The sequence below is a fragment of the Anarhichas minor genome, unplaced genomic scaffold, assembly GCF_050575085.1.
Source record: "Anarhichas minor isolate MPS153535 unplaced genomic scaffold, ASM5057508v1 ptg000126l, whole genome shotgun sequence".
Taxonomy (NCBI): domain Eukaryota; kingdom Metazoa; phylum Chordata; class Actinopteri; order Perciformes; family Anarhichadidae; genus Anarhichas; species Anarhichas minor.
In genome coordinates, this window is record NW_027466572.1 from 317,501 (window position 1) to 339,367 (window position 21,867).

At 41.4% G+C, this 21,867-nt stretch overlaps 5 protein-coding genes across 5 annotated transcripts; 2 read left to right on the forward strand and 3 right to left on the reverse strand.

The window, feature by feature from the left end:
- Nucleotides 1–281: 281 nt before the first annotated feature.
- Nucleotides 282–705, reverse strand: LOC142941041 (histone H2B 1/2). Its single transcript, XM_076083295.1, has one exon. The coding sequence runs from the start codon at nucleotides 564–566 to the stop codon at nucleotides 321–323; it is 246 nt and encodes an 81-aa protein (XP_075939410.1). The 5' UTR covers nucleotides 567–705; the 3' UTR covers nucleotides 282–320.
- A 3,556-nt stretch (nucleotides 706–4,261) lies between these two features.
- Nucleotides 4,262–5,183, reverse strand: LOC142941077 (histone H2A-like). The gene has a single exon (XM_076083334.1). The coding sequence runs from the start codon at nucleotides 5,141–5,143 to the stop codon at nucleotides 4,760–4,762; it is 384 nt and encodes a 127-aa protein (XP_075939449.1). The 5' UTR covers nucleotides 5,144–5,183; the 3' UTR covers nucleotides 4,262–4,759.
- Nucleotides 5,184–7,285: 2,102 nt separating this feature from the next.
- On the forward strand, nucleotides 7,286–8,203 carry LOC142941078 (histone H2A-like). The gene has a single exon (XM_076083335.1). The coding sequence runs from the start codon at nucleotides 7,322–7,324 to the stop codon at nucleotides 7,703–7,705; it is 384 nt and encodes a 127-aa protein (XP_075939450.1). The 5' UTR covers nucleotides 7,286–7,321; the 3' UTR covers nucleotides 7,706–8,203.
- Nucleotides 8,204–10,775: 2,572 nt separating this feature from the next.
- On the reverse strand, nucleotides 10,776–16,222 carry apbb3 (amyloid beta (A4) precursor protein-binding, family B, member 3). The gene is made up of 13 exons (XM_076083331.1): nucleotides 16,156–16,222; nucleotides 14,018–14,181; nucleotides 13,720–13,778; nucleotides 13,574–13,622; nucleotides 13,125–13,274; nucleotides 12,815–12,942; nucleotides 12,339–12,344; nucleotides 12,059–12,173; nucleotides 11,890–11,971; nucleotides 11,728–11,811; nucleotides 11,373–11,488; nucleotides 11,102–11,281; nucleotides 10,776–11,018 (listed from the first exon to the last, which is right to left on the reverse strand). Exons 1-13 carry the CDS (start codon nucleotides 16,220–16,222, stop codon nucleotides 10,776–10,778), a joined length of 1,443 nt encoding a protein of 480 aa, XP_075939446.1.
- A 1,578-nt stretch (nucleotides 16,223–17,800) lies between these two features.
- sra1 (steroid receptor RNA activator 1) lies at nucleotides 17,801–20,232 on the forward strand. The gene is made up of 6 exons (XM_076083298.1): nucleotides 17,801–17,997; nucleotides 18,691–18,798; nucleotides 18,977–19,063; nucleotides 19,134–19,288; nucleotides 19,444–19,552; nucleotides 19,661–20,232. The coding sequence occupies exons 1-6, from the start codon at nucleotides 17,973–17,975 to the stop codon at nucleotides 19,903–19,905; spliced, it is 729 nt and encodes a 242-aa protein (XP_075939413.1). The 5' UTR covers nucleotides 17,801–17,972; the 3' UTR covers nucleotides 19,906–20,232.
- The last annotated feature ends 1,635 nt before the right edge of the window (nucleotides 20,233–21,867 follow it).

Sequence of the window (21,867 nt, forward strand, 5' to 3'; positions counted from 1 at the left end):
AATCACTCGTACATATAATAATATACAAATATTCATTGAAAATCCATTCTGACAATACAAAGTAAATAAACGAAGTTTGACCTGATTCAGTTTATTAATATTAAATCCTGTAAATTTGTACAACATCACATAAAGATGCTGTTTTGTGGTAATCTGAGGAGAACCATCTCAAATACTGAACTACATTTTTTTATTGTTCGGTTTGTCCCATAATTTGATTATAACATGGGCATCTATACATTAATATTATTAGTGCGGAACCAGAGTCTCAATAGAGTGAGTGGGTGGCTCTTAAAAGAGCCTTTGAGTGGTGTGCTGGTCTACTTGGAGCTGGTGTACTTGGTCACGGCCTTGGTGCCCTCAGACACGGCATGCTTGGCCAGCTCACCGGGCAGCAGCAGGCGGACGGCGGTCTGGATCTCCCTGGAGGTGATGGTGGAGCGCTTGTTGTAGTGAGCCAGACGGGAGGCCTCCCCGGCGATGCGTTCAAAGATGTCGCTCACAAAGCAGTTCATGATGCCCATGGCCTTGGAGGAGATGCCGGTGTCTGGGTGGACTTGCTTCATCACCTTGTACACGTAGATGGCGTAGCTCTCCTTCCTGGACTTCCTCCTCTTCTTGCCGGTCTTGGTGGCCTTGGACACGGCTTTCTTTGAGCCCTTCTTGGGCGCTTTCACGGTTATTCACATTGTTGACGTGGTTCAAGTGTCACTCAAACTGATGACTCCCTGTCGCTCCGTCACTGAATATATTTGCCCCTGATGCTAATGAGACTGTGCTGTCGCTCGCACAGGATTGGCTAGTTGGTTGTGAGAGCGAGCACGTGGCTATGAAGCCGACCGGTTCTACCAGAGATTACATTTATATTATTATACAAATGATATTATAATTGTTATTATATAAAATGAATGGTTGGGAGTAAGTTTCACCACTTTAACCTTTACTATTAGAGAAGGAAAGATTTATTTTCTGAAGATAAAAGTTTGTTGAACTTATTAATTGATGATTGTCTTCTACCTACATTGATCGTTATTTCATTCTTACACTTATATTGGACTCTTTGTGTCATCTGAACTTCAGTGTAAAAGTACTTTTCATACATCGAATTCAAATGTATAACAATTTACATTCAAGTTAATGTATTAAAAGTACAATGAAATGATGACTGAAGCTGGCACTTAATTTGTATTCATTATGTGTATAATTTGTGTTTGTGTATTTAAACATTTTGTAAACTTGTTATAAATGACTAAATGTTTAAGGGCTAGTGTTCTGGATGTTTATTCGTCTCATTAACCTGTTTTATATCAGAGAGATAAACGTTCAAATGTCTTCAGCTTGTTAAACAGAATTTATTCCAGACATCTTAACAAAAACGGTTCTTTCTGTTATATTCATTCATATTTATTTATCTCTGTTTTAACACATTTATCTGATTTCTATGTGTGAAGCTTAAAAGTTTATATATACATTTTAGGAGTATTGATGAATGACTGTGCATGGAGACATAAAGTCCTCCCTTTCCGACCAGTGTTGGTCAGCTGATGTTGGATCGTTACAGATGAATGAGAGAAGAGAGGAACGAGCGGCTGTTTATAAACAGTCAGACTCGGATAGCAGAGGGAATCTAACTCACGCTCTGAAATCAAGTCAAAAACAAATTCAAGATAGATATATTAAATGTATAAAAAACCATGAAGGTGATACTTTTTACTGTGAAAAGGAAAAAAGGGAAGTAATCATAAATCTATGTGTCAATGCATATAAGAGAATAGACATGTAGGCTGTGTCAACACTCTGTTGGAAACAATGCCCTCATACAACGAATCAGACTTCACTCATCTTAGTGGAGACATAAGAAGAGAGGAAGTGATGGAGGCCATCCAACAACTTAACATCAGTAAAGGTCCTGGTCCTGACGGTCTGCCCACTGAGTTTTATCAATTATATAACGAAGATGTTTTAAACCTCCTCACTGCTGTGTACAATGAAGGTATAAACAGCGGCTGTATGGGAGACTCCTTTCATCAAGGTGTTTTATCTTTATTGTTCAAAAAAGGTGATGACGCTGATTTGGATAACTACAGACATCTATTATGAATACAGACTATAAGATTCCTGCTAAAATAATTATGAATAGATTAAACGAAATATTGGACAAAATTATAGATAAAGAACAAACGTGTGCAATTAAAGGCCGACTGATGTGGGACAACTTGTGCATGTTAAGAGAACTCTTACATGATCCTGATAAAAAAGGTTTCTATGTTGTTGGGCTTGATCAGAAGAAGGCCTTTGATTACATCTCTAGACATTACCTCTGGGCTGTGATGAAGTCATACGGCTTCCCCGATGCTTTTATTCACATGGTGAGATGTCTGTATGTTAAATCAAACATCTGTATAAATGTAAATGGTGTTTTAACTGAAACATTTTAAGTAGAGAGAGGAGTGAAGCAGGGCTGTCCGCTAAGTGCTGCGTTATACATCCTCGCCATAAATCCTCTAATTAAAAAAATTAACTCGGACCATCTAATCTCAGGTTTAAGTGTAGGTCATATGCCCAAAGTTACAGCCATCGCATACGCTGATGACATTACTGTCATCGTAAAAAACCAGTTGGAGATGGATGCTTTAACTAACAACCTATCTCTGTATGAATTTGCATCTGGAGCTAAACTAAACCACAACAAAACAGAGGGAGTTTGGATCGGGGATGAACACCATCAATGTAATATTAACGTTAACGTCAAACCAGAAATAAAAATACTGGGTTTAACATTCTGTGACAGTAAAAGTAGTGAAAGAAATTGGGAAACCAAGTTGTGTGAAATTAAAGAAGAGGTGAAAAAATGGGAAAACAAAAATACTAACTACAAATCCAGGGTAAATATAGTCAAGACCTTCATCTTATCTAAACTACTTTTTTTATCCAATATTTTTCCTCCATCCAACAAAATGATCATCCAGTTAAATAAACAGTGTGTGAACTCAATCTGGTTCACAACCAGGGAAGTGACCAAACGAGAACTAATGTATAAAAGTAAAGAGTACGGTGGGTTAGGGGCCCTAGAGCTCAGCGTCAGGTTACATATTGCATTTGTTAAAAATGTCTCTGCTGCCATCTCCAGAAACGCTCTCTGGTTAGGAGACGGCTCCGTGTGGAGGAAGAGAAAGGGGAAACTGAGACAGGGCCCTGACTACAAGTTATTATACGGAGATCTTACCAACCACTATCAACACCTACGTATCGACTGGAAGAGTCTACCAAGCAAATCTATCTATAAAAAGATCAACGATTTTAAACATGGTGGACTCGTTAAATATAAAAATCTGACAAATGGCGAGGGTGAGGAAGTAATAAAAACTCTGAAGGATAAGAATCTCTCGGAGAGCATCAGAGATGTCCGATGGCTCATGGCAATGAATAGACCCGCTGTAAGAGCCACTGTGTCATGGAGCTGCTATGTCACCACGAAAAAATGTCCCATGATGCATTGTAACGAGGACAAACACAAAATCACCTGTTCATAGACTGCTACAGAGCGCAGCAGGTCTGGGCCTCACTTCAAGGCCTCGGCCTAGTCTTCAATGTGAACTATAAATCTGTGATGTTTGCTCTGTTTGATGAGAAGATGTCCGATAAAGAGAACTTTACCAGCTCATTGTCAGCATCACGTTTCAAAATCTGGAAAAGCAGATGTATAATGGTAATAAAACAGACTGTAATGGACGGCAACATGGTGGTGAAACATGTCGTCACTGAACTCAGGAGAACTATTGATAAGAGCCAGTCCCTCCCGTGGCATTTGTTGGGCTTTTGACCCAAGCACACAGCACTGTTCTTGTATCTGTCTTTGTGTTCTTATGTCTGTATATTCGTGAATCATGTATGTATTTGTGGAAACTGTAGATTTGATATAAATTAAATAAAGTTTTCCAAAAAAAAGAAGTACGAGCGGTTGTTTTTAAAGCTAATCTGAGGACGTAATAGAGGACTGACGGAGACACTTTAGTGTGCGGGGCTGAAACTCATCAGTCAGCCCCGCATCCTCTTTCAATATTATTTACTAATGTTAATGATAATAAACAAGACATTTGTCTGTTTAGTTTTTTTTGCTAACAAACAGATTATTTTCTATAAACAATGTTTGTATTCAGGTTTACATGTTTGGTGATAATCCGTTTTTTAATCATTAGAGATAAATGTTGTAATGTAACTTTTGTGTTAAATACAATCCAGAAACGATTGAGAACTCACATTTGAAACAGAAAAATGCAAAGAAGCATCCAGTTTTATTTTCATTTCATAGACAGAGTTGTGTAGTTTTATTTTCAATAAATGTAATAAAGCATAACGTGACAATATAAATACATTTAGTCTTTTCATGGTCACAACATGAGGATCAAAATAGAGAAATTAAACTAAACACTAAAACCTTGATATAACACTGATATAAAGATACAATTAAAGTCATATGGTTAGTTTTGTTTCATACAATAACTTCTGTAGTTTTATTTTCAATAAATGTATCAGTCATGTAGAATATAGTTAGCATGGATATTACCATATTATTTAATAACCTCTTGTGAACTCATAGTCCTTTTGAAATTAAGCAAAGCATATATTTAGATGTATAAACTCACTCTGAAGTGTAAGAGTATTATTAATATATAATTAGGATGAAATCGCTCTCTTTAGTTGTAAGTGAGTGGCTCTTAAAAGAGCCTTTGTGTTGTTAGTCAGCCGGTTTGGGTGTCTACTTCTTGGCGGCCTTCTCGGTCTTCTTGGGCAGCAGCACCGCCTGGATGTTGGGCAGCACGCCGCCCTGAGCGATGGTCACTCCGCCCAGCAGCTTGTTGAGCTCCTCGTCGTTGCGGACGGCCAGCTGCAGGTGACGGGGGATGATCCTGGTCTTCTTGTTGTCGCGGGCAGCGTTCCCAGCCAGCTCCAGGATCTCAGCGGTCAGATACTCCAGCACCGCCGCCAGGTACACCGGAGCTCCGGCACCGACACGGTGAGCGTAGTTACCCTTCCTCAAGTGTCTGTGGACACGGCCGACGGGGAACTGAAGCCCGGCACGAGAAGACCTGGTCTTGGCCTTCGCTCTGGTCTTGCCACCGGTCTTTCCTCGTCCAGACATTTTGTAGTTGCTTTATTTCTTCGTCGACTGTGAGAGAAATGTGTCCTGATGGTGGAGGATCCGGTTATTTATAATAAACAAGCTGCTCTCTGATTGGCCAAAGAGAGCGTGTCTGTGATCGTCCAATCAGAGAAGAGTTGAAATTAATTTCCTTTTTTACCGCCAGAGTTTCGTTTTTCAGCTCCTGCACAATAAATGCTGACCGATTAAACCGGGACTTGATTAAATAAATGACACATCATGTTGTTATTCTTCCCTTTATTATTCTGTTAACCGTCTATATAAGTCTCTCAAATCAATAACTTTACAGAAATATTCGTAAAAAGGTTACACAAAGTATGGTAAACAAGTCACTCATTTTAACACCATATTATAGAGTTCTATATACTGTATATAAATGATTATTATTATCTGTTTGCACACACTTATAACAGCAGGTTTATGCAAATACTAAATATAAATAAATATTTAGCAAGATTTAATCAAATTTAGAGAAAATGAAAGTGAATAAAAACACAGCTGTTGGTGATTGTGGAGATATTGAGAGTGAAATTATTAAGTATCAAGATTCATTACAGGACAACGTTTATTGAAAATATACTAAATTATAAAATCATATGGGAAAAAGTATTACAAGCAATTTATACAAAACATCGTTGACTTTAAATTTAAACCTGGTTTGAGGTTTTGTTTGGTTATTTGTTTTCTAGGATTGGTGGAAAATTATGACATCTGAGATAATAAAAACATTAAGATAATAAAGAATCTAAAGGGTCTTTATGATCATTTATATATAAATATATATATTATTATTATTTTATTATCATAAAATGTCTTTTTTAATAAACATGTGTTTTTCTGTGTAAGTCAAGCACCTGTATTTAAAACAAGGCTTCCGCTTTATACTGCTCCTATTAATATTGTTATTCTGTAAATTGCTTTTGTGTTTTTTATCCAGACATTTTATGATCCAGACCATCAGGAAGAGCAGGCAGTACGCTCCTGGAGAAAGGAAAAGATGGTTTGATGAGGTTCATCTTACATTGACACCACAGTCTAGTGTATTACACAAAGGAGCTTGGCTTGGGTCTTAAGGAGTTGGATATTCTTAACTGCAGTGGTATGACCTCATTCAGTGCCTTATATGAACCTCATCAAACCATCTTTTCCTTTCTCCAGGAGCGTACTGCCTGCTCTTCCTGATGGTCTGGATCATAAAATGTCTGGATAAAAAACACAAAAGCAATTTACAGAATAACAATATTAATAGGAGCAGTATAAAGCGGAAGCCTTGTTTTAAATACAGGTGCTTGACTTACACAGAAAAACACATGTTTATTAAAAAAGACATTTTATGATAATAAAATAATAATAATATATATATTTATATATAAATGATCATAAAGACCCTTTAGATTCTTTATTATCTTAATGTTTTTATTATCTCAGATGTCATAATTTTCCACCAATCCTAGAAAACAAATAACCAAACAAAACCTCAAACCAGGTTTAAATTTAAAGTCAACGATGTTTTGTATAAATTGCTTGTAATACTTTTTCCCATATGATTTTATAATTTAGTATATTTTCAATAAACGTTGTCCTGTAATGAATCTTGATACTTAATAATTTCACTCTCAATATCTCCACAATCACCAACAGCTGTGTTTTTATTCACTTTCATTTTCTCTAAATTTGATTAAATCTTGCTAAATATTTATTTATATTTAGTATTTGCATAAACCTGCTGTTATAAGTGTGTGCAAACAGATAATAATAATCATTTATATACAGTATATAGAACTCTATAATATGGTGTTAAAATGAGTGACTTGTTTACCATACTTTGTGTAACCTTTTTACGAATATTTCTGTAAAGTTATTGATTTGAGAGACTTATATAGACGGTTAACAGAATAATAAAGGGAAGAATAACAACATGTGTCATTTATTTAATCAAGTCCCGGTTTAATCGGTCAGCATTTATTGTGCAGGAGCTGAAAAACGAAACTCTGGCGGTAAAAAAGGAAATTAATTTCAACTCTTCTCTGATTGGACGATCACAGACACGCTCTCTTTGGCCAATCAGAGAGCAGCTTGTTTATTATAAATAACCGGATCCTCCACCATCAGGACACATTTCTCTCACAGTCGACGAAGAAATAAAGCAACTACAAAATGTCTGGACGAGGAAAGACCGGTGGCAAGACCAGAGCGAAGGCCAAGACCAGGTCTTCTCGTGCCGGGCTTCAGTTCCCCGTCGGCCGTGTCCACAGACACTTGAGGAAGGGTAACTACGCTCACCGTGTCGGTGCCGGAGCTCCGGTGTACCTGGCGGCGGTGCTGGAGTACCTGACCGCTGAGATCCTGGAGCTGGCTGGGAACGCTGCCCGCGACAACAAGAAGACCAGGATCATCCCCCGTCACCTGCAGCTGGCCGTCCGCAACGACGAGGAGCTCAACAAGCTGCTGGGCGGAGTGACCATCGCTCAGGGCGGCGTGCTGCCCAACATCCAGGCGGTGCTGCTGCCCAAGAAGACCGAGAAGGCCGCCAAGAAGTAGACACCCAAACCGGCTGACTAACAACACAAAGGCTCTTTTAAGAGCCACTCACTTACAACTAAAGAGAGCGATTTCATCCTAATTATATATTAATAATACTCTTACACTTCAGAGTGAGTTTATACATCTAAATATATGCTTTGCTTAATTTCAAAAGGACTATGAGTTCACAAGAGGTTATTAAATAATATGGTAATATCCATGCTAACTATATTCTACATGACTGATACATTTATTGAAAATAAAACTACAGAAGTTATTGTATGAAACAAAACTAACCATATGACTTTAATTGTATCTTTATATCAGTGTTATATCAAGGTTTTAGTGTTTAGTTTAATTTCTCTATTTTGATCCTCATGTTGTGACCATGAAAAGACTAAATGTATTTATATTGTCACGTTATGCTTTATTACATTTATTGAAAATAAAACTACACAACTCTGTCTATGAAATGAAAATAAAACTGGATGCTTCTTTGCATTTTTCTGTTTCAAATGTGAGTTCTCAATCGTTTCTGGATCGTATTTAACACAAAAGTTACATTACAACATTTATCTCTAATGATTAAAAAACGGATTATCACCAAACATGTAAACCTGAATACAAACATTGTTTATAGAAAATAATCTGTTTGTTAGCAAAAAAAACTAAACAGACAAATGTCTTGTTTATTATCATTAGTAAATAATATTGAAAGAGGATGCGGGGCTGACCGATGAGTTTCAGCCCCGCACACTAAAGTGTCTCCGTCAGTCCTCTATTACGTCCTCAGATTAGCTTTAAATACTGCCTCTCATTCATCTAACGATCCAACACAAAGGCTTTTTTAAGAGCCTCTCACTTACAACTGAAGAGAGAAATCATTCATTTAGTGACGACTCATTGAGGTGGAGGAGTAATTATATCTAAGATTTCAAATATAATGTCCACTGAAGGACAATCTACTTGTAGATATGACAATAACATAAACAAACGAGGCTCTAAATGTTTATGAGGTTCAGAATAGTAAATGTCAAACTGAAGATGCAGGAAGACACGCAATATAGAAATAAATCATATTTACAGCAACATAAAAACGTTTTGAACTCATTGTGGGACGAACCGATGAGTTTTAGCCCCGCTCACTAAAGTGTCTCCTTCAGTCCTCTATTACGTCCTCGGGTGAACTTTAAACACAGCCGGTTGTTCCTCTCTTCTGATTGGTCTGTAACGACCAGCTGACCAACAATGACCGGACAACCCCAGGTTTCTCTTCAGCGCTGTAGCCAGGCTGACAGTCACAGCTCTGTTGAGCCGTGTGTTCCTATAGACCTCTAGTAATGACTTCATGAACCTCTTTAATGATAAGAACACAGTAATAATCTCCTGATCTTTAGCCTTAGAAACAGCTGTAAACCCTGATATATATTATTAAGATACAAAATGTATTACACTGTTTACAACAGTATCAGTAGTTCAGAGTACTTCTTATGTGATACAAAGTATCAGTAGTTCAGATCAGAGTACTTCTTATGTGATACAAAGTATCAGTAGTTCAGATCAGAGTACTTCTTATGTAATACAAAGTATCAGTAGTTCAGATCAGAGTACTTACATGTAGCTGTTAGCATGTTGACTTCTACTTTACAAAGAGGAGAAACGTGTCAGAAGTCGTTAACTTTGTTTATTTTTGGTTCTTTTCTACATGACATCATGGGTTTGTTTCAGATATTCAGATATAACGCACCAAAGCTTCTATCTACAGGTGCTGCAGCCAATCAGGAGGCAGCTGGTCTCCTCATGCAAACCTCAAAGAGTCAAACCGTTGACTTCCATTAAAGTGGTGCGTTCACTGACCGGCTCACGAGGCGTTCAGGAGCCGCTCAGCTGTCGTTCCTTTAATGCACCATCAGACACATGCTGGACTCTTTGTAGAGTTTATATATTTATAATAAAAGTATTCTGAATAACTTTCATATGACGGAGAATCAGAACTCTGGAAAAAACAAGGAAAGAGGCGAAAGATTTCAATGTTTCTTCAGAATTTAAGAAGAAACTCTTGTGGAATTAGTTTTAATGTTTCAAGAAAAAGTTCTTTAGAAACATTAGAAAATGTTTATGTCCAAATATTACACAAATCATTGCAACTCTTTTTCTGTAATTATTGCAACTTTTTTCTGCTAAAATGATTACTTAGTTCTTGTAATATTTTGACATAACGACTTTATATAATATGTATTTTGTCTGAAATGTTCTGTATAAATAAACTCGTTCTTTTCTCTCTTTGTAGAACCTTCCAGAACCGTCTTATCTGCCATCCCACGAGACAGAAGAAGAAGAAGCAGGTCAATGAATAGACATGACGTCAGTATTTCTGCCCTCTGCTGGTCAGAATCACTTCCTGCAGCTACAAAACACTTTAAAATGTCTCTGAATATGAAGCTTTTCTTCTTCTCTGGATCATGAATCCTCCTAGTTGTAGTTTCTTCTTCATGTGTTTCACATTTATCATCCTGAGGAGTAGAACATGAGCTGTGATGGAGGACTGAGTCTCTGATCCAGATCCACTCGTGTTTACAGGTCCAGCAGTTGTTCATTGTTCCTGGTCCATGGAAAACCCACGTTAGCTTCATATTAGCATCACGTTAGCATCCTTAAAGCTTCAAGTTGTTACTTGCTAAGCTAATCTAAGCTAAGCTAACGACTGCTGAGAGTTCAAACAGGAGAATTTCTGGTCCAATAACGGGAAGCAAGGGAAGACAAGCGGAGGCAACGTGAGGGGAGGCAACGGGAGACAAGGGGAGGCAACGGGATGCATGGGAGACATGGGGAGGCAACGAGAGGCGAGGCAACGGGAGACAAGGGGAGGCAACGAGAGGGGAGGCAACGGGAGACAAGGGGAGGCAACGAGAGGCGAGGGGAGACGAGGAGAGACAAGGGGAGGCAATGAGAGGCCACAGTGGTCTCCCAGGTGTTGCTGGTGACGTGGAGGCGGTAGAATCGGTAGAATCGTCCGTTCAGACACATCTCAGTCTCAGAGGATCACCGACCTGATGACCGCGTCTCTCCGGTGGCCCCGCCCCCCTCATTAGGAGTTGGCGGCCTGTTTACGAAAAGTTTCAAAGAATGCCAGCATCCCCTTCCTCGTGTTGCCGTTGCCCTTGGTTATCCTGGGCGTCAACATGCTGCCGCTGATGTTGCCATGGAGACGGGAGGTGAGAGGAGGGAAGGAGTCCACGGAGTTCGCCCGCTTGACCTTAGACGAGGACGCACGCCACGACTTGGTCCTCGGGGGAGGAGTCTGAGCCACCAGACACTTCTGGTACTGGACCTGATGGACAAGAAGGACTCGGTTTAAACACGTTCAGAGTTCAGGTGCTTTAAGGTCTCTTAAGGTACAGGTGTGTTACTCACCATACATGCTGCCTGGACCGCCTCAGACAGGATCCCAGCATCCGGTTCACACCAGAACACGTGACACTCGAACCTCTGCGTGCCGCCGTCTACGATCACGGCGAAGGTGTGGCTGTCGTGGCCGACGCCCAGGAAGGTGAGGAAACGTACCTGACACTCCCACAGAGGCTCCTCCCCTTCCTGTCAGGATCCAATGAGAGAGAGAGAGGAGACAGAGTGAGCTCTGCCCTCCCAAGGTGGACTAACAGAGGTGTAGTAGTGATGGCGGTACCTCTCCCCTCCACAGAGACAGGATGTTATCCGTGACGTGGATCACCGTCGGCTCCCACTCGTCTCTGTCTGTGGAGTTCATGATGCTTTCTATCGCTCGGTTCAACACCTCCATACCTGCAGCACAGGTTACAGGTAAAGTCCTGACACCTACTGGTTACTGTGGGGACAGCACACCTCATGACATCACTTTTTACAGGAATCACACAAATGATTCAGAAGCTACAGACCCAGAGAACAAAGTGTTCAGGTGTGTTCAAGTGTGTGTTCAGGTGTGTTCAAGTGTGTTCAAGTGTGTGTTCAAGTGTGTTCAGGTGTGTGTTCAAGTGTGTGTAGGTGTGTTCAGGTGTGTGTACCCATCGCTCTGGACACCGGCAGGTTACCGATGTACTGGACCTCAAACTTCTGGACCTGCTGCCGCACCGCCTCCAGAAACTCCACTGAAACATGCAACAGACAATCAGCAGGGAGCCAATCAGAGAGCAGCAGCAGGTGATGTCAGAGAACAGGTGAGTCACCTTGTCTGGGCAGGTCTTCAGGAGAGATGCTCTCCATCGTTAGCGAGCGAGACGGCCTCATCAACGTCTTCTCTGACATCATCTTTGGAGAAATGAACACGACGGCTAATTGGCTAATGCTAACTATGCTAAGCTAACACGGTAAACACAGGTGAATTTAAGGACTCACCTTGGAGCACATCTCATGCAGCGCCGTGGCGATGGTTTTGGCCGGAGCGTCGCAGCGAAACACGTGACACTTCAGCACACAGCTGTCCTTATCGCCCGCCACGAACGCAAAGTCCCTGAACGCACCACATACATGCATACACACATACGTACATACACACACACTGTCATGTTGTGGCCGACCAGCTGATGGACTCATGATCATGTGATCAGAAGGTGAGATCAATAAATGGCCCTGACATATAGAGGAGGTGTATGAAGAGGTAAAGGTAGAGGTTTACCTGTCCCTGTCCAGGTGGAGGAGTGTGGGGGGGGATGGGCGTGTTAAAGAAACAGAGAGAGTGACAGCGTTAGTGCACACAGACAGGTAAACAAAGTGAAAGGTGAGTTTGATTCTTACATCTTAGCATGCAGAAACATCTAACTGTGAGCGCATGCTGTTGGCCTAGCTTCCCCCTGCTTCCAGTCTTTGCACTAAGCTAGGCTAAGCAAAAAGGCTGGAAGCAGGGGGAGCTGTTAGCTTAGCTTAGCACACAGACTGGATGCAGGGGGAAGTGTTAGCTTAGCTTAGCACACAGACTGGATGCAGGGGGAAGTGTTAGCCTAGTTTAGCGCAAAGACTGGAAGCAGGGGAAACAGTTAGCCTAGCTTAGCGCAAAGACTGGAAGCAGAGGGAAACTGTTAGCCTAGCTCCTCCTACCTCCTCCACCTCTGTCTCATGTTTATTGGACAGGTGTACGCGGTCTGATTGGCTCACCTGCCGTTGTTGCAGCCCACCCCCCACACACGGATGTTGATGATTGGCTGACAGTGCAGAGGGGTGTGGTCTAAAGGGTCCAACAGAGTCAGAGTGTCCTTCTTCAGAACCAGCATCATCTCTCGACCCTGCAGACAGTCAGGTAGAGACAGAGAGACAGACGGGTCAGTGTACTACAGGTGTGATCCAGATCCTGAAGCTAGTTCTTCAGAGTCTGTCTGACATATAAAACTCAGGACAGACAGACAGAAAATAAGCTCCTCCTCCACCCCCCCCCCCCCCCCCCCCCCCCCCCCCTTATTTTCCTCACCTCCCCCCAGGCCCCTTGCCTGTCTCTCTGCTCCGGGCTGCTGCAGTGAGACAGCTGCTGGATGACGTTACTGACAGCGAGACTGCTGCGACCGGGAGACAGGTCCTCCTCCTCCACCTCCAGCCAGCCCAGAGAGCGCACTGCAAAACACTGAGAGACAGACAGGGAGACAGGGAGAGAGATAGACAGACCAACAGGTAGAGAGACAGACAGGTACAGAGACAGACAAGGACACAGGTAGAGAGACAGACAGGGAGAGAGACAGGTGAGAGACAGTGTTCAGTGAGTCGTTGGACGACAGATAAACCAGGACACAGACAGACGGACAGACTAGCTAGTTAGTTAGCTTGTTAGCTAACTAGCTAGCTTACTGATTCCGCCATGATTTCATTTTAACGATGTTACTCACTATATCACTATAACATTGTTGTTGTCATTGTTGTAGTTACCTTGGAGTTGGGGTCGTGGTACGTGAGATAATCTTCATGCCACGAAGACCTGAGTGAAAAAACACAATTCATATAAACTGTACAGTGTGTGTGTGTGTGTGTGTGTGTGTGTGTGTGTGTGTGTGTGTGTGTGTGTGTGTGTGTACCTGGCCTCAGGTGGTCTGTCTGTCTCTCTGTTGACATTCTGCTGTCCAGACTCCTCCTGCTGAGATAAAACACCACAGAAGAAGAGAATATTCAGACAAACATGCTAATCTGAGCTAACTAGTAACTAGTTTAATTTACACTGACTAGTTCAATTTAGTCTGATTAGTTTAATTTAGACTAACTAGTGTAATTTAGTCTGACTAGTTTAATTTACAGTGACTAGTATAATTCACACTAACTAGTTTGATTTACACTAACTAGCTTCATTCATACTGACTAGTTCCTAGGTTAGTTAACCTGTGTGTCCAGCAGCTGGGCCGTCCCACTGAGGCGGGGGTGCTGCCACTGGGTGGCCCCCGTGGGAACGTGCCAGTAGTACGTTCCTGTGGAGTCTTTGATGGTTCTCCATCCAGAGGGAAGATCTGGATCCAGCAGCAGGTTCTGGTCTGTCCAGATGTTGTCTGCAGACAACAAAAAACAGTATATATATATATATATATATACATACATGTATATATGTATACATGTATTTATGTACAAAATGACCAGAGGTCAAACTGCAGTGCAGGAGTTGAAAGATGAAACTGAAAAAGATCAGAATTATTGATAAGCACATAAAGTGCTGAATCAGCTGATTTAGAGACGAAGATATGACTGGAAGGGGGGGGGGGGGGGGGGGGGGGTGGAGTGTTCAATACAGCTGAACCTATAGAACAAACATCAGTTAAACAAAGAGGCTACGACTATGTACCGATAAACAGAGAGGCTACGTCTACGTACCGATAAACAGAGAGGCTACGTCTACGTACCGATAAACAGAGGCTACGTCTACGTACCGATAAACAGAGAGGCTACGTCTACGTACTGATAAACAGAGAGGCTACGTCTACGTACAGATAAACAGAGAGGCTACGTCTACGTACTGATAAACAGAGAGGCTACGTCTACGTACTGATAAACAGAGAGGCTAAGACTACGTACAGAGAGGCTACGTCTACGTACAGATAAACAGAGAGGCTACAACTACGTACCGATAAACAGAGAGACTACGTCTACGTACAGAGAGGCTACGTCTAAGTACAGATAAACAGAGAGGCTACTTCTAAGTACAGATAAACAGAGAGGCTACGTCTACGTACAGATAAACAGAGAGGCTACGACTACGTACAGAGAGGCTACGTCTAAATACAGAAAAACAAAGAGGCTACGACTACGTACAGATAAACAGAGAGGCTACGTCTACGTACAGATAAACAGAGAGGCTACGTCTACGTACTGATAAACAGAGAGGCTACGACTACGTACAGATAAACAGAGAGGCTACGACTACGTACTGATGAAAAGAGGCTACGTCTACGTACTGATAAACAGAGAGACTACGTCTAAGTACAGATAAACAGAGAGGCTAAGACTACGTACAGAGAGGCTACGTCTACGTACAGATAAACAGAGAGGCTACAACTACGTACCGATAAACAGAGAGACTACGTCTACGTACAGAGAGGCTACGTCTAAGTACAGATAAACAGAGAGGCTACGTCTAAGTACAGATAAACAGAGAGGCTACGTCTACGTACAGATAAACAGAGAGGCTACGACTACGTACAGAGAGGCTACGTCTAAATACAGAAAAACAAAGAGGCTACGACTACGTACAGATAAACAGAGAGGCTACGTCTACGTACAGATAAACAGAGAGGCTACGACTACGTACTGATGAAAAGAGGCTACGACTACGTACAGATAAACAGAGAGGCTACGTCTACGTACTGATAAACAGAGGCTACGTCTACGTACAGATAAAGAGAGGCTACGACTACGTACTGGTAAACAGAGAGGCTACGTCTACGTACTGATGAACAGAGGCTACGACTACGTACAGATAAACAGAGAGGCTACGTCTACGTACTGATAAACAGAGGCTACGTCTACGTACTGATAAACAGAGGCTACGTCTACGTACAGATAAACAGAGGCTACGACTACGTACAGATAAACAGAGAGTCTACGTCTACGTACTGATGAACAGAGGCTACGACTACGTACAGATGAACAGAGGCTACGTCTACGTACTGATAAACAGAGGCTACGACTACGTACAGATAAACAGAGAGGCTACGAATACGTACTGATGAACAACAGGGACAAACTGTTTGTTATCAAGGGTTTTTGTTGCATGCGTGTCGTGGACGACGCCGAGCTGTGATTGGTTGGTTGCCAACGTGAAGTTCCGACAGGTGTCAGGTGACGGCCGGTGATATTACGATGGTGTCAGCGCAGTGTGTGTGTGTGTGTGTGTGTGTGTGTGTGTCTCAGTGAAACAACATCAATGTGTAAACCGCATGACCGTCCTCCTAAGGAGGACTACAGGGACGTGGGTGTGTGTGAGAGAGGGTGTGTGTGTGTGTGTGTATGTGTGTGTGTGTGTGTCTCACCGTCATAGTTGACTATGAGGATGGCCAACATGTAATCCTTGCCAATCATGGCTCCGCCCTCCAACATGGTGGTCCAATCAGCTGATCGCCCTCCACCACACACACACACACACACACAGTCAGAGGCCCAGATAGCGGACAGTTAAAGCCTCCTGCTGCCTGTCTCTCTCTCTCTCTCTCTCTCTGTCTGTCTGTCTCTGTGTCTCTCGTCCTTCTCTCAGACGACACCATCAGTCTTCTTCTTCTTCTTCTGTTTTATTTCCGTCTCTCTCTCTCTCTTCTCGTTCGTCCCTCCTCTCTCCTCTCTGTGTGATGAAGGATGCTGCTCTCTCTCCTCTTCTCCTCCTCTCTCTCCTCCCCCTGGTGATGTCATCACTCCCCTCCCTCTCGACCTTCACTGTAAAAGATGACTTTAACGATCACACATGTCAAATAATAATCTGAATCTGTAGATGAACCAAAAATAAACAGTAAAATATGTTCCTTTGAGATGTAGTGGAAGAGAAGTATAAAGTAGTATAAAATGGAAATGCTCAGTAAATACTAAGTAAAGTACAAGTACCTCATGTGTGTTTGTGTGAACTTTTAAAATATTAGATAAAAACCTGAACATGATTTTTCTTTTCTACTGAGGAAGTAAAATCTGTAAAAACAAAACTAATGTAAATGTTCAAGTGAAAATCAACACTGTAAATATTGTTTAGTTTAAATATGTTTAGTTTTTCCTTTATTTATTATTCATTTATTATTATTTATTTGTATTTGTATTAATTCATAATTAATAATTGATCTATTAATTCCCTCATCTAGTTATTTATGTATGTATTCTTGAGGATGTGGATTTACATTTATTTAAATATTCTGATTGAACAAACTGTTTTATTTATTATTTTATTTTATTTTGCTTTAACTTCAAACATCACTTTTCAAGAATCTCAAAATCACCTGCTCACAGGAACACGTCAGAGTAGTGGCCACGTGTCCCGGAAGTGTTTTGACGCTAAACGGAGCAGCTAGCTCAATTACATCACAGGAAGTCACACCAGGTTTTCTAGAAAGTAAAAGCCTAAAATGTATTGTAACTGTAGCGAGTGAGATACAACAAAGTACTACGAAGAATAACTGCATCCAAACATTCAATGTGTTCATTAATACTGTTATTATTATTATTCGTAGTAGTTGTAGTTGTTGTTGTTGTTAATACCATAGTAGTAGTAGTAGTAGTAGTAGTAGTTGTTGTTGTTGTTTTTATCATCATTAAAAAAAAACTTTATATATTGTAAAACATATAATTCAAATTATTTTTGTTGTTACTTATATACACTTGTTTATTGTTATATTTGACATTGATCAATACTGATATTTGGTATTATCTAGTTGTGTACTTCACAAAATAAAGTAATAAAAAAATAAATTATAAAACATAATAAAATCGTCAGTTGTACTTATTTTTACGACATAAGAAATTGAAATAAAAAAATAATTGTAATCGTTTATTAAATGCTAACATTTTATTACCGCAGAAGAAAGTTATACAAATTGTACTACACAGAATATAAAGCATTCAGACAATATATTCCAAACAAGTCTTATTCTGAAAATCGGAGCGGAAGTTCTCTCGTTGTTTCTTCCGGGTGACGTTACGTGTTTAGGATCGAGTTAACACGGTAACGTTCTGTGTCTGAAGCGGTTCACACTCAAAGTTACCGGAAAACATTTACGTTCCAAACTCTTTGGGTTAGCTTAGCCGTTAGCTTAGCGTCGTCACCGGGAAGAAGACGCTGTGACGTTGGTGATCTGACACGCTGGAGTCTAACATGGAGGACAGGTACGTTAAACCAGGTGAGAGTTATCTTCATAAAGTTAGTATCGGTAATAACGTCTGTATGTGCTGCTAAGCTAACGGTTAACATGAGACCTGTGTTTATAACTGTTAATGAGTTATCATCTTAAAGGTTCAACTAACTGAATTCAAATGTTTCCTTCAGCTTTAAGACAATAACTCCTCACTTATAAACAATAAGAAGGTTTATATCACTTCATTTAGTGGTTGTTTTTAGTTCGGCGTTAATATATATATATATATATATATATATATATATATATAATATATATTTCACCAAACAGTAATTATTCAGGTAGAAATAGAGTTTGTTAGAAGTTTTACTTTTGTTTTATCAACCCTGAACCTGTCTCTCTCTCTCTCTCTCTCTCTCTCTCTCTCTCTCTCCTGTAATGAACCTCTCTCTCTCTCCTGTAATGAACCTCTCTCTCTCCTGTAATGAACCTCTCTCTCTCCTGTAATGAACCTCTCTCTCTCTCCTGTAATGAACCTCTCTCTCTCCTGTAATGAACCTCTCTCTCTCTCCTGTAATGAACCTCTCTCTCTCTCCTGTAATGAACCTCTCTCTCTCTCCTGTAATGAACCTCTCTCTCTCCTGTAATGAACCTCTCTCTCTCTCCTGTAATGAACCTCTCTCTCTCTCCTGTAATGAACCTCTCTCTCTCCTGTAATGAACCTCTCTCTCTCTCTAGGTAACCAGGAGCGTGGGTGGAATGACCCCCCCCAGTTCTCATACGGCCTCCAGACGTCCCGCGGGCCTCAGAGGAACCTCCTGAACAAGAGAGCTGCTCCACCAGCAGGTTAGGGAACAAGTCTTTCTCTTTCCTCACTCCTCGTTTCCTTTCCTAGCCTCCTTGCCTTCTCTGCTCTTAACTCTCGTGGGCGGGACTAAGACTATATATATATATATATATTTAGTATATATTTAGAGTATATATTTATATAATATCAAACATCTTGTCTCTGATTGGTCCTCAGGTGCAGGAGCCCCCCCCATGACCCCTCCCTCCTCCAATCCTCTGGCTCCAACTCTAGGTGGTGTAGCTCCGCCCCCTCTACACTCAGGTAAGGAGCAGAAGAAGAAGAAGGGTTTAGTGATTGAAGCCTGATTGACTGACTCCTCCTCTTCCTGCAGCTCGTCCTCCTCTTGGCTGTGTGGCCACGCCCCCTCCCCCTCTGGGACCAATGAGAAGTCAGAGAGACGACAGCCAATCAGAGAGCGAGCCGGACGTAGAGGGCGTGGTGTTGGTGCTGAACCTAGCGCTCGATACCTGTAGAGCGACTATTAAGGTGAGTCTGAACCTGAAGACTTTTATTTTGTTAAATTAATCTGAAGACTTTTATTTTATTTTATTTATCTGAAGACTTTTATTCTGTTAAATTTATCTGAAGACTTTTATTTTGTTAATTCATCTGAAGACTTTTATTTTGTTATCTGTGTGTAGGACCAGGTGTGTAGTGACGTGGCAAAGAGGCTCCGCCTCCTGGAGGACAGCTGGAGGTCAGGTAGACTGAGCCTACCTGTGAGGAGACGCATGGACACTCTGTCTTTAGGTAACCTGTCTCACCATCTACCTGTCTGTCTACCTCAACACCTGTCTGTCTACCTCAACACCTGTCTGTCTCTAGACTGACCTGTCTATCTGCCTGTCTGTCTCTCAGAGTTACAGGCTGGTCACTGGGACTCAGCTGATGAGATCCATCGCTCTCTGATGGTCGATCATGTGACTGAAGTCAGCCAATGGATGGTCGGTGTCAAACGACTCATCGCTGAGACCCGAAAACTGAATCCAGAACTTTTAGAACCACTTCGGAAACCTCCGGGACCGGTCCAGGACCCTGCAGCACCGATCCAGGACCCTGCAGCACCGGTCCAGGACCCTGCAGCACCGGTCCAGGACTGTTAATCCTGCAGGGATCGGCATGTTTCTTTCCACTCTCACCAAACTTTGACTATTTTAACCGAAACCAGGATCTGGTGCTGATAATCCTCACATTCATTCTCACATCTCAGCAGAGCTGTCTGGACTCTAGAGGGTTTCAAACTGAGGCTCTCCTACAGGGGGTCCGCTCTGGACTCTGGTCTCCTGATTTGGATTCCTGGACTCTCTGGACCCACATAGACTGTAGACTCTGGACCATGTCTGTCATGTTTCTGGACTCTCAACCTTTATAAGGATCTAAAGTCATGTGATGTTTACACCAATCAGTGAAATAAATCTCTGTTCTCTTTTCTGAATGTCTGAATGTCCTTATTCTTCAGGGACCAGACCCTGTAGACCTGTAGACCTGATGCAAAGCTGCCAAAGGAGACTACAGAAACATGAGTCCTCATTCTAGATGGTCGAAGTGATTGTTTGTTCGACGTCAACATCAACGTGGAGCTTCATTATGAATGATGTCAACGAGTTGGATTCAGGTCGTAACTAAAAGAAAGAGTTCAGATTAAAAATATTAGATAACAGTTTATTTGTACTCATGTATTCAGAAGACGTACAACCAGATTATTATAAACTGTCTTATTTATTTAAGATTATATGAATTTAACAACAGCAGCAGGTTTCTGCAGTGTTGAGATGTGACCAGCAGGAGGCAGCAGAGGACAGCAGTCCACCCACAGGGACGTGAGTGTGTGTGTGTTTGTCACACTGTGTGTTTAATGTGTGTTCTATTTGTGGTTGTTTTGCTTCTCTTTGTGGTTGCTTTGTGTCTCTTTGTGGTTGTTTTGCTTCTCTTTGTGGTTGTTTTGCGTCTCTTTGTGGTTGCTTTGCGTCTCTTTGTGGTTGCTTTGCTTATCTTTGTGGTTGTTTTGCGTCTCTTTGTGGTTGTTTTGCGTCTCTTTGTGGTTGTTTAGCGTCTCTTTGTGGTTGTTTAGCGTCTCTTTGTGGTTGTTTTGTATCTCTTTGTGGTTGTTTTGCTTCTCTTTGTGGTTGTTTTGCTTCTCTTTGTGGTTGTTTTGTGTCTCTTTGTGGTTGTTTTGCATCTCTTTGTGGTTGTTTTGCTTCTCTTTGTGGTTGTTTTGCTTCTCTTTGTGGTTGTTTTGTGTCTCTTTGTGGTTGTTTTGCATCTCTTTGTGGTTGTTTTGTGTCTCTTTGTGGTTGTTTTGCTTCTCTTTGTGGTTGTTTTGCGTCTCTTTGTGGTTGTTTTGCGTCTCTTTGTGGTTGTTTTGTGTCTCTTTGTGGTTGTTTTGTGTCTCTTTGTGGTTGTTTTGCTTCTCTTTGTGGTTGTTTAGCATCTCTTTGTGGTTGTTTTGTGTCTCTTTGTGGTTGTTTTGCTTCTCTTTGTGGTTGTTTTGCTTCTCTTTGTGGTTGTTTTGTGTCTCTTTGTGGTTGTTTTGCTTCTCTTTGTGGTTGTTTTGTGTCTCTTTGTGGTTGTTTTGCATCTCTTTGTGGTTGTTTTGCTTCTCTTTGTGGTTGTTTAGCGTCTCTTTGTGGTTGTTTTGCGTCTCTTTGTGGTGATTTTGCCAAACTTGCTTCGTGGAACCGAAAAGCCTGATTTATGTAATCTTATCCTGAAGATTATCCGGCTAACTCACTTAGCCAGGTACGAGGAACGGGGCCCAGGACTCACCATATGTTTTTTTTACCAGCCCAGTGGTGTCAGGGTGAAACAGGAAGCAGAACTAAGAAACAAAAGTCATACATGTGGAGCTGGTTGCTTCATAAAACACCTTCAGCTGTTTTCTGTCAGTCATGTTGGAACTTTGTTTTTCATTTATGGTTTCAATAGTTTGACTCCAGCTGAAGAGAGATCAGTCTGAACTCTGCTGACCAATCAGATCGGAGGAGGGGAAACCAAGCAGAAAAGATGAGTGACAGAGAGACAGAGAGAGGAAGAGGCAAACAAACCTAAAAATAGACAGAAGAAGT

Coding starts and splice junctions, on each gene's coding strand:
- LOC142941078 (XM_076083335.1), top strand. CDS start 7,322: ATGTCTGGACGAGGAAAGACCGGTGGCAAGACCAGAGCGAAGGCCAAG.
- LOC142941077 (XM_076083334.1), bottom strand. CDS start 5,143: ATGTCTGGACGAGGAAAGACCGGTGGCAAGACCAGAGCGAAGGCCAAG.
- sra1 (XM_076083298.1), top strand. CDS start 17,973: ATGGAGGACAGGTACGTTAAACCAG. Junction 17,998..18,690: donor GGACAGGTACGTTAAACCAG/GTGAGAGTTATC, acceptor CTCTCTCTCTAG/GTAACCAGGAGCGTGGGTGG. Junction 18,799..18,976: donor GAGAGCTGCTCCACCAGCAG/GTTAGGGAACAA, acceptor ATTGGTCCTCAG/GTGCAGGAGCCCCCCCCATG.
- LOC142941041 (XM_076083295.1), bottom strand. CDS start 566: ATGAAGCAAGTCCACCCAGACACCGGCATCTCCTCCAAGGCCATGGGC.
- apbb3 (XM_076083331.1), bottom strand. CDS start 16,222: ATGTTGGAGGGCGGAGCCATGATTGGCAAGGATTACATGTTGGCCATC. Junction 14,182..16,155: donor CCTCATAGTCAACTATGACG/GTGAGACACACA, acceptor TGTTGTCTGCAG/ACAACATCTGGACAGACCAG. Junction 12,943..13,124: donor GGCAAGGGGCCTGGGGGGAG/GTGAGGAAAATA, acceptor GACTGTCTGCAG/GGTCGAGAGATGATGCTGGT.